General features: G+C 43.2%; 1 protein-coding gene across 2 annotated transcripts in view; it reads left to right on the top strand.

The window, feature by feature from the left end:
- Positions 1–882: 882 nt before the first annotated feature.
- med30 (mediator complex subunit 30) overlaps positions 883–15,378 on the top strand; it is a 32,892-nt gene continuing 18,396 nt past the window's right edge. The window contains exons 1-5 of one of the 2 annotated variants that reach the window (XM_055876039.1): positions 887–976; positions 3,458–3,529; positions 3,753–3,974; positions 5,308–5,466; positions 10,676–10,783. In XM_055876039.1, coding sequence (XP_055732014.1) covers positions 3,822–3,974; positions 5,308–5,466; positions 10,676–10,783 — 420 coding nt within the window. In that variant the 5' untranslated portion in view covers positions 887–976; positions 3,458–3,529; positions 3,753–3,821. Of the gene's footprint in view, positions 977–3,457; positions 3,530–3,752; positions 3,975–5,307; positions 5,467–10,675; positions 10,784–15,378 lie in introns of both variants that reach the window. The other variant, XM_055876037.1, reaches the window with a different exon arrangement.

Genomic DNA, 15,378 nt, shown 5'->3' on the forward strand with positions numbered 1-15,378 from the left:
CAAAAGGTGGTCCTCTCTTTGCAGAGCATTATAGTTGCTGTCCAGTCTACCATTAATGCAGCCTTAGGGGCTCACACAAGTTTGAATGTCGTTTTTTTTTATCCAAAGAGGGAGATTATGATGACACATGACACATTAGGGATGATCCAGCTAAATTTTATAGAAATACAGTAAGCCACTGTACCAAAAAGTATAAATAGACCAGAGGGTCCAAAGATAAATATTTCTTGGTACTTTTGATCGCAGAATGTCCACCAGGTGTCGCTTTCACACAGGTGAACTTGCAGTGGAGCTCGGCTCTACCGTAACATCATGAGTGGGGTATTATTCAGACGAGTAACACCTATATTTGATGTACATATCTGCTGCTATAAGATAATGAGAAAGTATTTTTGTCTTAGAGTTGGTGTTGTATTCATAGTCATTAATATATTTCAGTACAACCAATGGTAGCAACAATAATCCACATTTTTAAAACTGGAATCCTTAATTGAAACAATAACAAAGTGGTCACCTTGCCTGCTTTTTGATAGAAAGCTGAGGGATGTGCCTTTGTTAAATGGAACCACTCTAAAATTTAAAGCAAGAGCTATATATGCAAGGACTGACCATCCATGATATCAACATTTTAGTTTATGTCATGTTTACAGGATATGCAGTGTTAGTTACATTTACTTTGGCTACAAACATTGAAGTAAAACAAGCTTATATTTTGGGTTATGATGGGGTACGACAGTTAAACTAAGCCCATGAGGCATTTATAAGTTATATTCTTCAAGAATCAATGTTTAAGTCATGTAGCTAGCGAGCAACTAAGGAGTCTAGCTTTATTGAAACGCTCATACTTCATGCTTTACGGTTGAGATAATAATCGGTGTATGGTCTCGCGATGTTTGACGGTTAAGCGCTCCTGAAGAAAAAGGACTTGACACACATGTCAACAAATAAGATAAATTAATACTAGCTAGCAACACAGGTAAGTTTAGGTCTTGCGTGTTTAGTCATTTGGACAATATGAATAGCGCCAAGGTTAACTTTTTGTTTTGTATAGCAAGAGGACAAATGCATACTAAAACAGTTTGAAAGAATACTATCGTCTCGTTTGCTAACACAGCTAACGTTAGCTAGCTAATTTTTTTTTTTTTTGTATTTTTATTTCACCTTTATTTAATCAGGTAGGTCAGAACCATTTCTCATTTACATCTGCGACCTGGCCAAGATAAAGCAAAGCAGTGCGACAAAATCAAACAACACATAGTTACACATAAACACACGTACAGTCAATAACACAATAGAAAAAAATCGATGTACAGTGTGTGCAAATGTAGAAGAGTAAGGAGGTAGGCAATAAATCGGCCATAGAGGCGAAATATTTACATTTTAGCATTAACAATGTTAGCTAGCTAACTTACTGTAGTAGCAAGCAACGTTGGCTAGCCATCTAGCTAAATAACCCGTTATTACGTTAAATGTGGCATAATCAGTTGGGGTGCAACGTTGCAGATATAATGCATAAAGCTCACATGTGGCTATTACTGTACTGGCAGGTTATACTGATGTAAGTGTTCGGTGCCTTCCAGTACTGTACAGTTCGTGTTATGCTGGTTTGTTACCCGTGCATTATTGCGTAATTAAATTTGGCCTATGCGGTTTTGGTACTCATGCATTGTATCATAATTCATTTTGGTTTATGATGAAAAAAAAATATGACGTCACGCTATTGACAGGGTATAATAAGTTCTGAAACAAGGTTTAAAGGTGACCTTTTATAAAAAAAATTACAATAAAATTGATATTTTTGATGTAATTGGCATGTTATAGAAGGGTCCAGACACCTTTTCTTGTGATTTCATTTGTCTTCGCGAAACTTTACCCCTAACAGCAAATCACTTCCTCATCCTCCTTGTGTGTAGTATGCCCCCCACCCCCCACAAAAAAAAATATCCTTTTAGAAACGGCAAAGCTGTCAGTATAGTGATAGGGGAAACGTCTTGAGTCGCACAAAGGGAATATAACGTTGGGGATAAAGTTTGGAATGACAACATTGCATGTGTACAACATCTAAAGACCTGCATCACTATACTGAGAGCCTTGCCTTTTTGGAGTCGCTGTTAATTTTTTTCAGGGCCCCCATACTACACAATGAGGATGAGGAAGTGATTTATTGTTTGGGGTAAGTTTCTCAAAAGCAAGTGAAATCACTAAAATGGTGTCGGGACCCTTCTATGACATGCCATTTACATCAAAAATAGAGATTTAAGTTCATTCAACTTCAGTTGCACCTTGATAGTTATTATTAATCTAATACTCAAGATTTACAGTTCACTAGAGCCTTAGCTTGTAGACTATTAGGCCATGAACTTATGGTCACTAGTAGAAAATTAGGAATGTGATGGGCCTCTTCCACCCCTAGCCAAGTCTGCATGGGGTAAGGACGAGGTAGAGGAGGTTGATCCCTACTCTGGTAGTGGAAACTACTGGCCCTTTGCTATTTTCCCCATGTGCGAAGAGGCGGTCGCCCTGCATGGAGTAGTTCCTGTATCGCAGACTACCTCCAGCACCATGGGGAGTAACAAAGACAAGGAGCAGACAGCAACTGTGGCCTCCCCCAGAGCGATAACCTTGTTAGCGTTGAAGATACTGTCTCAAAGCCTGAAAGCTGCAAGGCTTTCGCAGACACAAAACCAAAGGTCTCAGCCTGGAAGAGGTTTCGCAGCTATCTGAGAAAGAAGATGAGATCCTCCTCAGAGCCCATATTGTGTGTGTGTGTGTGTATGCACACACAGGCTCCCGAGTGGCGCAGCGGTCTAAGGCACTGCATCTCAGTGCTAGAGGCGTATCTGGGCTGTAGCACAACCAGCTGTGATCGGGAGTCTAATAGGGCGGAGCACAATTGGGCCAGCGTCGTCCGGGTTAGTGGAGGGTTTGGCCGGGGTAGGCCTTCATTGTAAAATTAGAATTTGTTCTTAACTGACTTGCCTAGTTAAATAAAGGTTAAATAAAAATAAATATATATAGCCACTTTAATTTTGTAAAAATAAATTAATGTTCCATGAGGACATTTGTCTGGCAACAATTTATTTAACTCTTATTTTACCTGGTAAGTTGACTAAGAACACAGTCTCATTTACAGCATTGACCTGGGCAATAGTTACAGGGAGAGGAGGGGGAATGAATGAGCCAATTGGAAGCCGGGGATGATTAGGTGGCCATGATGGCATTAGGACCAGATTGGGAATTTAGCCAGGACACCGGGCTTAACACCCCTACTCTTACGATAATTGCCATGGGCTCTTTAGTGACCACAGAGAGTCAGGACACCTTTTTAACTTCCCATTCGAAAGACAACAGCACCCTACACAGGGCAATGTCCCCAATCACTGCCCTGGGGCATTGGGATATTTTTTTAGACCAAAGGAAAGAGTGCCTCCTACTGATTTTCCAACACCACTTCCAGCAGCGTCTGGTCTCCCATCCAGGACCAAACCTACTTAACCTCAGAGGAAAGCCAGCAGAGGGATGCAGGGTGGTATGCTGCTGGCCAATACAGGCATTCACATTTCCCTATGGGAAAATAAACTATTAATTCATTCATTAAACCATCAACACATATTATTGTGAATGTAACATCAAGAAATGAACCAGTCTGTTTCTCTTTCCCTGTCTCCCCTGCTTTCTCTCCCTTTCTCTTTCTCCATCTTCCTCTATCCCCAACCCTTCCCTTTTCCATCCTTCCAATATCATACAACCAGGCATGCCAAGGTGTGCCAGTGTAGAATAGGCTGACCCCTCGCTGCACCTATAGGTCCTCTGCTGTCTCCATGACCACCCCTCCCATAGTGGCGTTCGCCGGGCAGCAGGCTCAGGCTGCCCGCGATGTCAACACGGCGTCGCTCTGTCGCATCGGCCAGGAGACGGTGCAGGATATCGTCTTACGCACCATGGAGATCTTCCAGCTGTTGAGGAACATGCAGGTAAGTGTTTCTTGTGACTTTTTTTGTGTTGGGCCTGGTATGAAGGCCGAACAAAGTTCGAAGTCTTGCCTTTTATTATGGATGGTGCTCGTCTGTCAACCACCTTTAATACACGCAAAGCATTGTTTGCATGTGCTCCTCTTCTCACACGATTCAGCCTTATTTGACCCCAGACCGACAGCGTTACAGCACAACATTGATTCATTGTCATCCATTTCCTCACAGTTATATCGAATAACAGTAACACAATATCACATCCATTGTCCCTCTGTTTTGTGGTGAGAATGGATGGATATGGGCCTGAGAGCAGAAAGCTGGGCCATCTAAGACTGCTTTTATTCTTGCCCAAGGAAGGCATGTCCCATGGTGCAATCCTGTCTCACGCTTGTTTTTAAACAAGGAGGATGATATAATTGGTTGTGAAAAGGCCTTTATTTGATCATTAGATAGTCACCATCTGTTTATACCTCTTCTGGACCTTCTGTTGACACGTTGGAAAGATCAGACTGTGCCCTTAAGATGGGTTCAGGAGAAGTTGATTGTGTGCCAAATGGTACCCTATTCCCTATGTAGTTCAAGACTTTTGACCAGGACCCATACTCGGACTCTGGTCAAAAGTAGTGCACTATATAGGGAATAGGGTGCCATTTGGGACACAGTCAGATATTGTCTTTCTCGGTCTGTCTGTGTCTCAGAGAAGATCCTTCTGCAGCTCATTAAAACAACAACAGCGAAAGACAAAAGAAGACCGTAAAGCAAGCCGTGCTGCCTCGCCGCAGAATGTACAAACAGCACTGTTGTGACTTGTTTCACAGATCACAGACTCTGTGTGGGGAAAGAAAGATCACTCTGTTTACAGAGTGGTAGGCATGTATACAGGTATACACACTACCTACCCTTATGCAGGAAATAGTTTCAGGCTGTACAGGATGTTTACTATCAGTTAAAAGTGCCTAAAGCTAGTTAGTGTAAAGCTCAGGTGAAACAGTCCGGAGCTGTTCTAAGTCATACACATATCATGTAGTTATATGTAAACTTCTCCTCTCAATGGAATGCCATGTAACAGCACATTTAAATAAATACATGTAAAACCGTTTTTTTTGTCTACATTGTCTACATTCAGTCGTTATGTTACAACCCTTCTACACTTCAGTTACCACCATAAACATTTGAGAAATTACACGCTGGTTATTAGTAGTCAAGGAGTAACTGGTCAAGGAGGTACAAGTCGAGTTAACAGGAGGCCCTGAAATGACCCATAGCTATTAGTACAATGTTATTACATTACTAGGAAAGAAGTGTGTTACATACTCTTCTATGTCATCTCCCCCAGCTGCCAAATGGAGTGACGTACCACCCCAGCACCCACCAGGACAGGCTGGGCAAACTGCAGGAGCACCTGCGTATGCTCTCTGTACTCTTCCGCAAGCTGCGCCTCGTCTACGACAAATGCAACGAAAACTGCACCGGTCTGGACACCGTACCCCCAGAGGTGAGTGGCCACTGTGCCAGGACCACTCTGTGTATCACAATCAATATATAACCCGTTTGAACCGGACATAGTGTACTTTGCCACAGTTGACGCCATTTTGGCTCAGTGTACAAACCTACACAAACCACTAATGCAGATTTATGGACATTTCGGTTCTTGCCAGAGAGATTGGATTACAGTTTCCTCATACAAAATGTCTGAATGTAGTGAGGGGATCCACCGTGGCTGTGAAGAATGTTCAGAGGAACCCCTGGTGCCTGCGGGATTCTTATCTCTCCCACTCTATCAGGTCTACCTCGGGACACCCTATTTCCTATATAGTGGTCTACTTTTGTGCAGGCAAGTAGTGCACTCTACAGGGAATATGTTTCCATTTGAGACGCAATCCTCGGCTCAGCTCCACATTCAATTCAATGGCCGCTTTGTGTTTGTCCTGAGGGCCTCCTTAGTGGCTGTTATGGACACCCACCTCTAAATACCCACCACTTTATTTTACTGAGCTACTCGGTTGGCTACTGTTTTAGACCTCATGCTGGGCGATTCCACTCGTTTATTGGTGGTTTCATTGTTGCAGTCTTTTCTCCTTTTGATTTGGAGACAATTGATTGTAAACCAGTGTTTTAGAACTGTCACTGCATGCACACGTTTAATTAGGCTTTCAAACATACAGTACCAGTCAAAAGTTTGGACACACCTATTTGAGGGTTTTTCTTTATTCTTTATTATTTCCTACATTGTAGACTAATAGTGAAGACATCAAAACTGAAATAACACATGGAATCGTGTAGTAACCAAAAAAGTCTTAAACAAGTCTAAATATATTTTAGATTTAGATTCTTCAAAGTAGCCACCCTTTGGAATTCTCTCAATCAGCTTCATGAGGAATGCTTTTCCAACAGTCTTGAAGGAGTTCCCACATATGCTGAGCACTTGTTGGCTGCTTTTCGTTCACTCTGCGGTCCAACTCATCCCAAACCATCTCAATTGGGTTGAGGTCAGGTGATTGTGGAGGCCAGGTCATCTGATGCAGTGATGCTCCATCACTCTCCTTCTTGGTCAAATAGCCCTTACACAGCCTGGAGGTGTGTTGGGTCATTGTGTTGTTGAAAAACAAATGATAGTCCCACTAAGCGCAAACCAGATGGGATGGCGTATCGCTGCAGAATGCTGTGGTAGCCATGCTGGTTAAGTGTGCCTTGAATTCTAAATAAATCACTGGCAATGTAACCAGCAAAGCACCCCCACACCATCCCATCTCCTCTTCCATGCTTCACGTGGGAACCAGACATGCGGAACAGCCTGATCACCGACAATGATGAGACAGCTTATAGGGAGGAGGTCAGAGACCTGGCCGTGTGGTGCCAGGATAATAACCTCTCTCTCAACGTGATCAAGACAAAGGAGATGATTGTGAACTACAGGAAAAGGAGGACCGAACACGCCCCCATTCTCATCGACGGGGCTGTAGTGGAGCAGGTTGAGAGCTTAAAGTTCCATCACCAACAAACTATCATGGTCCAAACACACCAAGATAGTTGTGAAGAGGGCATGACACAGCCTAATCCCTCTCAGGAGACTAAAAAGGTTTGGTATGTGTCCTCAGATCCTCAAAAAGTTCCACAGCTGCACCATCGAGAGCATCCTAACTGGTTGAATCACTGCCTGGTATGGCAACTGCTCGGCCTTCGACCGCAAGGCACTACAGAGTGTGTACGGCCCAGTACATCACTGTGGCCAAGCTTCCTGCCATCCAGGACCTCTATACCAGGTGGTGTCAGAGGAAGGCCCAAAAAATTGTCAAAGACTCCAGCCATCCTAGTCATAGACTGTTCTCTCTGCTACTGCACGGCAAGCTGTACCGGAGCGCCAAGTCTAGGTCCAAAAGGCTTCTTAACAGCTTCTACCCCCAAGCCATAAGACTCCTGAACAGCTAATCAAATGGCTACCCAGACTATTTGCATTGTCCCCCCAATCTCTTTTACACTGCTGCTACTCTGTTTATTATCTATGCATAGTCACTTTACCCCTACCTAACCTGTGCCCACGCACATTGACTCTGTACCGGTACCCCTGGTACTAGCCTCGTTAGTGTTATTTTACTGCTGCTCTCTAATTATTTGTTATTTAAAAAAAAAAATGAACACTTATTTTTTCTTAACTGCATTGTTGGTTAAGGGCTTGTATTGTAAGTAAGCATTCACTGTAACATCTACACCTGTTGTATTCGGCGCATGTGACAAATACAATTTCATTTGATTTGAAAAGGAAAGCAATTCCACAAATTAACTTTTAACAAGGCACCCTGTTAATTGAAATGCATTCCAGGTGACTACCTCATCAAGCTGGCTGAGAGATTACCAAGAGTGTGTAAAGCTGTCATCAAGGCAAAGGGTGGCTACTTTGAAGAATCTCAAATGTTATATATATTTTGATTTGTTTAACACTTTATTGGTTACTACATGATTCCATATGTGATATTTCATAGTTTTGATGTCTTCGCTATTATTCTACAATGTATAAAATAGTAAAAAAAAAGAAAAACCCTTGAATGAGTAGGTGTGTCCAAACTTTTGACTAGTACTGTATATAGTACATTATATTTGTTTTATGTATGGGCCATGGTGACGGAATTACGCTGAGACTCAGATTTTTCACTAAAATGTATACCAAACAAAAACCATAGATTTCAAAGTTTAACAAACCGTGCACCTCTATGCACAATGACTATTTTTAACAATTCCTACTCAACATTTTACAAACACACATTTACAGGAAGAACTGTGCAGATACAACTTTTTTTAAGAGAATGAAACTGAGGGAGATTTTACTGTAATTCTGTTACCAAACTTTGCATCTTCACAGTTTTTTCAGTAAATGTACTGTGTATTCGTTGTGCATAGAGAGCTATAGTTTTTTAAACTTTGAAATGAATGTTTTTTGTTTGGCATTGAAAGTCTCAGTATAATTCAGTTACTGTAGAATTGCCCATATGGCATACTGGCTTGCTGTATTTCTCTCTCAGGGGGGAAAAGCTACACTTTTATTTGTAATTCTGGTCATATGTAAACCTCACTGTCCATTACACTCCACAGTTGTACCACTTCATTTAAAATGTTTACCTATCCCCCAGAGGTTGTGCAAACTACTTACTGTGCTGATCAACCAATACTTCACTGCAACATGTTGTCTGGAGGGAGTTGATTTTGGCCTGTTGAACGCCGCCATTTATCATCCCCTGAAACTCAAGTGGCTGACAAGCCTGCCGGCCGCAGTCCTGACAATCATGCTATTGGCTGGCCGCTGACCGGGCTTTCCCCAAACAGGAAGTGGAATCAATGACTAAGCCAGCGTGACCTCATCGCGTTCCTATTTACCAGCAGGCCTGGTAATGGACAACTGGGGAAGGCTTCCCACATAAGCAATTTTCTGTTTTTTCCCAGAGACTGGGGTTATGACTCACACCCACAGTCACGGAGACACACACACAAACACACACTCTTTCTCTCTCGCCCTCTCTTTCTACCCCGCACATTTTCCCCCCTTCCGACTGCCAATAACAGCTCTTACCTTTAAATTCAACATGCGTTTGGCTCATAGCTGGAATTATAGAAGTAGAAAAAGTTTTTCCGCCCCTAACAATCACAGTTGGCCTTATATAATATCCAGCACGTCTTCTGTCTTCTCTCCAATACAAGTCAGACAGCTTAGGGTTTGGCATCGGTCTCTCTGACTGACGAGAGAAAACTGCCAGAGCTGTCTCTTGTTTTTCTCATGTGATTCTCTCTCTGTCTGTCTTCTGGCCTGGCCCTATTCAGCCATGCAGTAATGCTTTGGTCACAGCCTGCTTTAATCCTTGTCCACACTGGCCTCTGCCAGTTGCTAAACCTCAGGTCATTGACTGCAATGAAATGTGATCAACTACTAGGTTATTTAGAATGTTGAATAGCACTCAGCCTCAGAGTTGTGTTGGACTTCACTGTGTTTTCACGCCTGCTAAGGCTTTTGGTTGGCTCTTGTACCTAATCGTTATGAATTTATTTATTTGCGAGTTATGAGAAGGATGCTGTGGCCGTTAATGTTGTTTCTTTTCTCAAATCATTACCTCGTTCCTACCTAACCTTTTAAGCGATCTCACCTCACGCAGCCATGTATGCTAATAGGAACCCGGTAGAGACGACAGTGGTAATGCTAGTATAATGGTACCATTTAAGATAAGCCCGTTGGTCTGGATGCAGTGCAGTAGAGAGCGATGTGTTCCATACAGCGCTGCTTATTATCCTGCAGACCAGCAGATGTCAGTGTGATTTAAAGCAGAGCAGTCGGTGTAGTGTCAGCCAGACAACGTCAAGCACAGAGAGCGCTTAAAAAGGAAATAAGCACTTGGGTATGGACTGTGGAGAAGTCCTGATTCTGAATTGGTGGTGGTGGTATGGAACTGTTTGTAGATTAGATTAGAAGTGTTTTTGTGATCTATACAAAATCCCTATTTTCTGCTCATGAAGGCAGTTCTAATTCAGTATAACGGGAGGGAATGACATAGAAATCTCTTTTATACAAGATAAGTAGGGAGAGTTTGTGCTCACACAAGCAGTATAGATAGACTTATTGTAATGGAGGACTTGGTGGACCATATATTCTTAGGTTTTAACATTGCCTAATGCAGGGTTTCCCAAACTCTGTCCTCTAGACCACCAGGGGTGCACTTTTAGTTTTTTTTTGCCCAAGCACGACACAGCTGATTCAAATAATCAACGAATCATCAAGCTTTGATCATTTGAATCAGCTGTGTGGTGTTAGGGCAAAAAAACAAAAACGTGCACCCCTTGGGGTCCCGAGGACCGAGGTTGGGAAACGCTGGCGTTAATGTGTTCGCTTCCAAGTGTTGAGCTACAGCTCTGTTATGATTAACTACTATGTATCGGTATGATAACGACTGTTTCTTTACAGCATTTCATACACCTATACATAGAGTATGGAGACTTTAGAGAAGGGGCTAGTGAGTCTATATTTGTCACGTTTTTATTTCTTTGTTTGATGAGAGACATAAGCCAATTAATGTTTTTTTCTTCTTTTTTTTCTATGTATCTTTATTTAACCAGGCGACTCCCATTGAAATGGTCATCTCTTTTACAAGGGAGTCATATGTATTTTCCTATTGAAAACCGAAGCACCAAACTACTTATCATTTTACCACCTCTCCCCCACACAGCAACTCATCCCCTACGTGGAGGACGACAGCTCCAAAAACGATGAACGCTTGGCCAGCCAGGCCCGCCCGGCAACAGAGGAGAGGAGAGAAATCCTGGAGGTTAACAAGGTGAGCTGGGGCCCCACTGGGGCCTTTCAGATATACATGTACAGTACGCTGGGCTTTAGAGAGCACAGCCCTCTATATAAAAAGTAACCCCAATGGTGAGTCCAGGAGGAGAGAGGCCAAAAGAGAGAGAGAACAGATGCTACAAAGAGAAGAAAAGATGTATGACTAAATATATTGTGAAGACATACGCTACATATTGTACACAGTACTCCCAGTACTCTTGTGTACTGTATCTTACTTAAAGTATTAATAGCCTGTCTATGACTGTTGAAAAACGTTTTTGGTAAAAACACAACATGCATTATTTGGCAGTGTTGCAGCTTTTATTAGCCCCTGGACATTGTGTGTGTGTGTGTGTGTGTGTGTGTGTGTGTGTGTGTGTGTGTGTGTGTGTGTGTGTGTGTGTGTGTGTGTGTGTGTGTGTGTGTTCCTCTGTGCATGCTTGCCTGTCTAAGTGTGCTGAATCATAATGGAGTTCACAGAAGTCACAGATGAGTATTGGTTACCTTTAAGAGCTCTATCTCCCTCACTGCTCTTAAAGGTAAACCACTACAGTAAAACATGGGGTGAACACTGAGCTTGACTCAGCTCCAGGCGGATGCCAAACAAATGGTGTATCCGCTGCGTGCAAACCTTCCATAAGCATCAATAGCAGCATTCTATCTGACCCGTGTTGTTCGATTGCATGTCTGCAGCATCCATCCCCTCCACTCCACGCTGCTCCACTTGGAGCCCAAATACCCAGCTGCATCTTAAAGCTACGACGAGGAGAAGACGTTTTGGGGAGTTAAAGGGGTTACCTCATCAGGAGGGGGGTGATGTGGCAGAATGCGGAAAGCAGATGTTTAGGAGGCCCGGCTGCATCTGCTGCAGCGAACCGAGCCAGATAGATAGAGCCAGATAGCCCAGATTCCAGAAGGGGAAAAGATGGGGGGGGGGGGGGGGATTAACATGTAACCGGATGGGATAAATGGGAAGATTTTAGTGTGAAGACATGCCACATATTGAACCAAATACCAGATTCTACAGGCCGAGAGAGAAAAGAGGGAGAAGGGAGGCTACAGAGAAAGAGAAAAAATGGATGGATTACTGGACCGGATGGATAGAGGAGATTTTAGTGTGAAGACATATTGAGACACAGGATTCCAGTCATTCCAGAGGAGGAGAGATGGAGGGAAAAGAGGGAACACTGAGAGAGAGAGAAAAAAAGAGCGAGAAGACAGATGACTGGATGAACCGATATGTAGACAAAGGGAAGAAGTCAGAGGGAAGCTCTCCATATCGAGCCAGAGAGGATTCTCCAGTAGAAGAGAGAGAGAGAAAGAAGAGAGAGACACTTGAAGGAAAGAGAGAAGACCGATAGATGGAAGTCTACAACAGACAGATAGATAGATATGTGGACAGTTGGAACGATACTGGCTTCCAAAAGAGAGCAAAGACTGATGGAATTCCTCTGGAAGACAAATAAAATGACATATACTGCACTGTAAATCAATGACAAACACAATATAAGATTGAGAAGATTATAAGAAGAAAATAGATTTTGATGTAGAACTGAATTGATAGATATGTCCCCAGAAGGGAAAGTAAAACAAAAGGGTAATTGACACCGGTATACAGTAATATTCCCATAGAACAAACAGATGTGAAGGCAAACAACTATAGCCTGGTCGCAGATCTGTTTATGCTGTCTTGACAATTCGCATGGCCAAACAGATGTAGGACCAGGCTAGCCCTGTTGTTTGTCTTTTGCTCCAACCCAGCAGGAAAGATAGGTAAAGAGTAGAGTATGCTAGGTTAGAGGCGGTACACCGGAGGAGCTCCAAGATAAATGACTCCTCCATAGTAATGTCTTGCTGCTTTATGGGCCACCCTGTGTGTGAGTGATAGCCTGTTCTCGTAATCTGTCGATTTGGGTAATTGCTGTTTGTCGGAGGTGCGTTGACTGATGGTGATGCAATCTGTCGAGGGAGGGAGGAGAGAAGAAGGGAGAGAGAGATGGTGTGCATGCGGCCGATAGTGTGTGCTTTGGTGTAAGTATGAGTGAAATATGTGTGTGAGTTCATTTGAGCATGTAACCTCTGTATGAGCGAGTATGGTGTTTGCATAAATGTTTAAGATGCATCAGCCATAATTTATTGCCACCTAATGGTCTGAGATTGCTCTGAGCTGCAGACCTTTTTGCTGCAGACCGATTGTGCATATCAATTCCCCTTTCCTCACTTTCTCCTCTGCTCTAACGAGAAACACAAACTCTGAAGCGCCCAAGTGACCCCAAATTAGAGCCTTAATGAATGCCTCGCATTAGTGGTCACACACCAATTAATGGGAGGAAACAATGAATATGACAAACCGATCACCTGATTCCCTTTTATCGAATTGTAATTCCGAAGATGTTTTGCGGACAAGCATTTTCGTCCCGTCTGTGTCGCCTTTTACGTCCAAGAAGGACACCTGACTGACTGTGTTTTCTGCAGAACGGATGATGATGATTCACTGGGCTCTCAAGTGTATTTGATAATCATTCCATCTGGGATATGAAGCTTCTGCATTGTCATCTCCCCGTCACTTTTTCTCTTCCCTACTTCACCCTCCTTCCTTTCCTCCATCCTTCTCTTCTTACCCTCTTGGGTCTTAACTGATGACCAGCTCCTTCGGGAGTGTCACAGTCAGTCCCCGTGATACGGGAGGGGACCTGGGACCATCCCGAGTGCTTCTCTGTTGCAGCCCTGCCATCAACACTCGGCCAGCGTTTGATTTAATACCAGCCTAAGTGAGAATAAATTCCTGTCATAGCCCATTAAGGAGGCCTTGGAGAGATCTGGCCTGTTATTAATTCTCCACAGCTCCTCTCTTTCTCTCTCCGTCTCTCCTCTCTCGCCTCCCCCTCCCCTCAATCCCTCCCTCGCACACACTCCCTTGCTTTTTTAATATCCTGTTAATTACCGCGTCTGTCCTCTTTATTCAAATGAAAAAGTGAGAAATTAAAAGCAAAGGCAGTTTGTAATTTCAAATCGGGGAAGTGTGGGGGGGTGCCTCTCCAATGGCGGCGCAGTCGTGGATAATGAATTGCAGTGACATTGGCCGGTTAGCAGTGTTATCTGAAGAGCAGGCCGGGGTCTGTGGAGGCCTGATGATAAACAAACAGAGACCCAGGTGATAATGAGACTCACTCGGAGAGAGGGATACAGATGGCTTTATGGAGCGCTCTCTCTCTCTTCCTCCCTCAACTACTCCCTCTCTTTCTCCCCCTCTGCCTTTTTCTCTCAACTCCCCTTTCCCTCCCTCCCTCCCTCCCTCCCTCCCTCCCTCCCTCCCTCCCTCCCTCCCTCCCTCCCTCCCTCCCTCCGACTCTCTTTCTCCCTGCTTACACACTCCAGCATTAGCAGGCTGTTCACAGGAGGCGCACAAACCTCCATGTTATTATCAGGCTCATATGTAGCCCATTAGACCAGTGTGTTGGCCAGGAGCTTTTTAATTGGTGAGCAGGAGGTCAGAGGGGAAATGCAGCGCAACTCGTGTTGTTGGAAGATCAGGGGGCTGTTTTTGGAATGAGAACGTATTTCGAGTGATTTATTTTCTTTTTTGTTAAACCGTTTAAGGAACATGTAACCATTTAGACTCGAGTTTTTTTAAATTCTCAAAATGTTTTTATTTAATTCTCAAAATGGGTTCGTTAACTACAGCAAGGCAGGCTGAAAGTCTTACTGGCTTGAAAGAGGAAGGATTAGGTCACGAGTCATGACCACCGGTGTCAAATTCCACGTGACCCGTTTAGTCAAGTTATCTAGTCTTTTCCAAGCTTTTTTTTTTGTTTGTAACCTTTTATTTAACTAGGCAAGTCAGTTAAGAACACATTTTTATTTACAATGACGGCCTACTCCGGCCAAACCCTAACCCGGACGACGCTGGGCCAATTGTGCACGACCCTATGGGACTCTCACGGTTGGTTGTGATACAGCCCAGGGTCGAACCAGGGTCTGTAGAGATGCTGAGATGCAGTGCCTTAGACCACTGCGCCACTCGGGAGCCCCCAAACACACTAATTAAACACTTAATAAGAGCCATGTTGCGCAACGTTTCTATAGGCTATGCAATTGCGTGAGAAAACAGAGTTTTGATGGCCTCTACTAAAAAGTTGATTCCATCAGCTTTCTCGAGGCTAGACCTACTATATTTATTTATCAACCTTCCAAACAGTAAGCACTTTGCTTGTCTTTACAACAGGAGTATAGCCTACCTGGCTGGCATGAAAATGAACCAGAGGAAAAGTGTCCTCCATTCGTTTTTTAAATGCATAGATTACAATATTTTTTCCCCCTGCACGTTTTGAGACGTGTGCATGATAGCGGTCCATTCTAAATTGAAACAAATTTCACACATACAGTGCATACAGAAAGTATTCAGACCCCTTGCCTCTTTCCACATTTTGTTATGTTACAGCCTCATTCTAAAATTGATTACATTTAAATTGTTTTCCCTCATCAATCTACACACAGTACCCCATAATGACAAAGCAAAAACAGGTTTTAAAAAATGTTAGCAAATGTATATATTTTTTTTAAACAGAAATATCTTATTTACATAAGTATTCA

Source organism: Salvelinus fontinalis, chromosome 22 (genome assembly GCF_029448725.1).
Source record: "Salvelinus fontinalis isolate EN_2023a chromosome 22, ASM2944872v1, whole genome shotgun sequence".
Lineage (NCBI taxonomy): Eukaryota > Metazoa > Chordata > Actinopteri > Salmoniformes > Salmonidae > Salvelinus > Salvelinus fontinalis.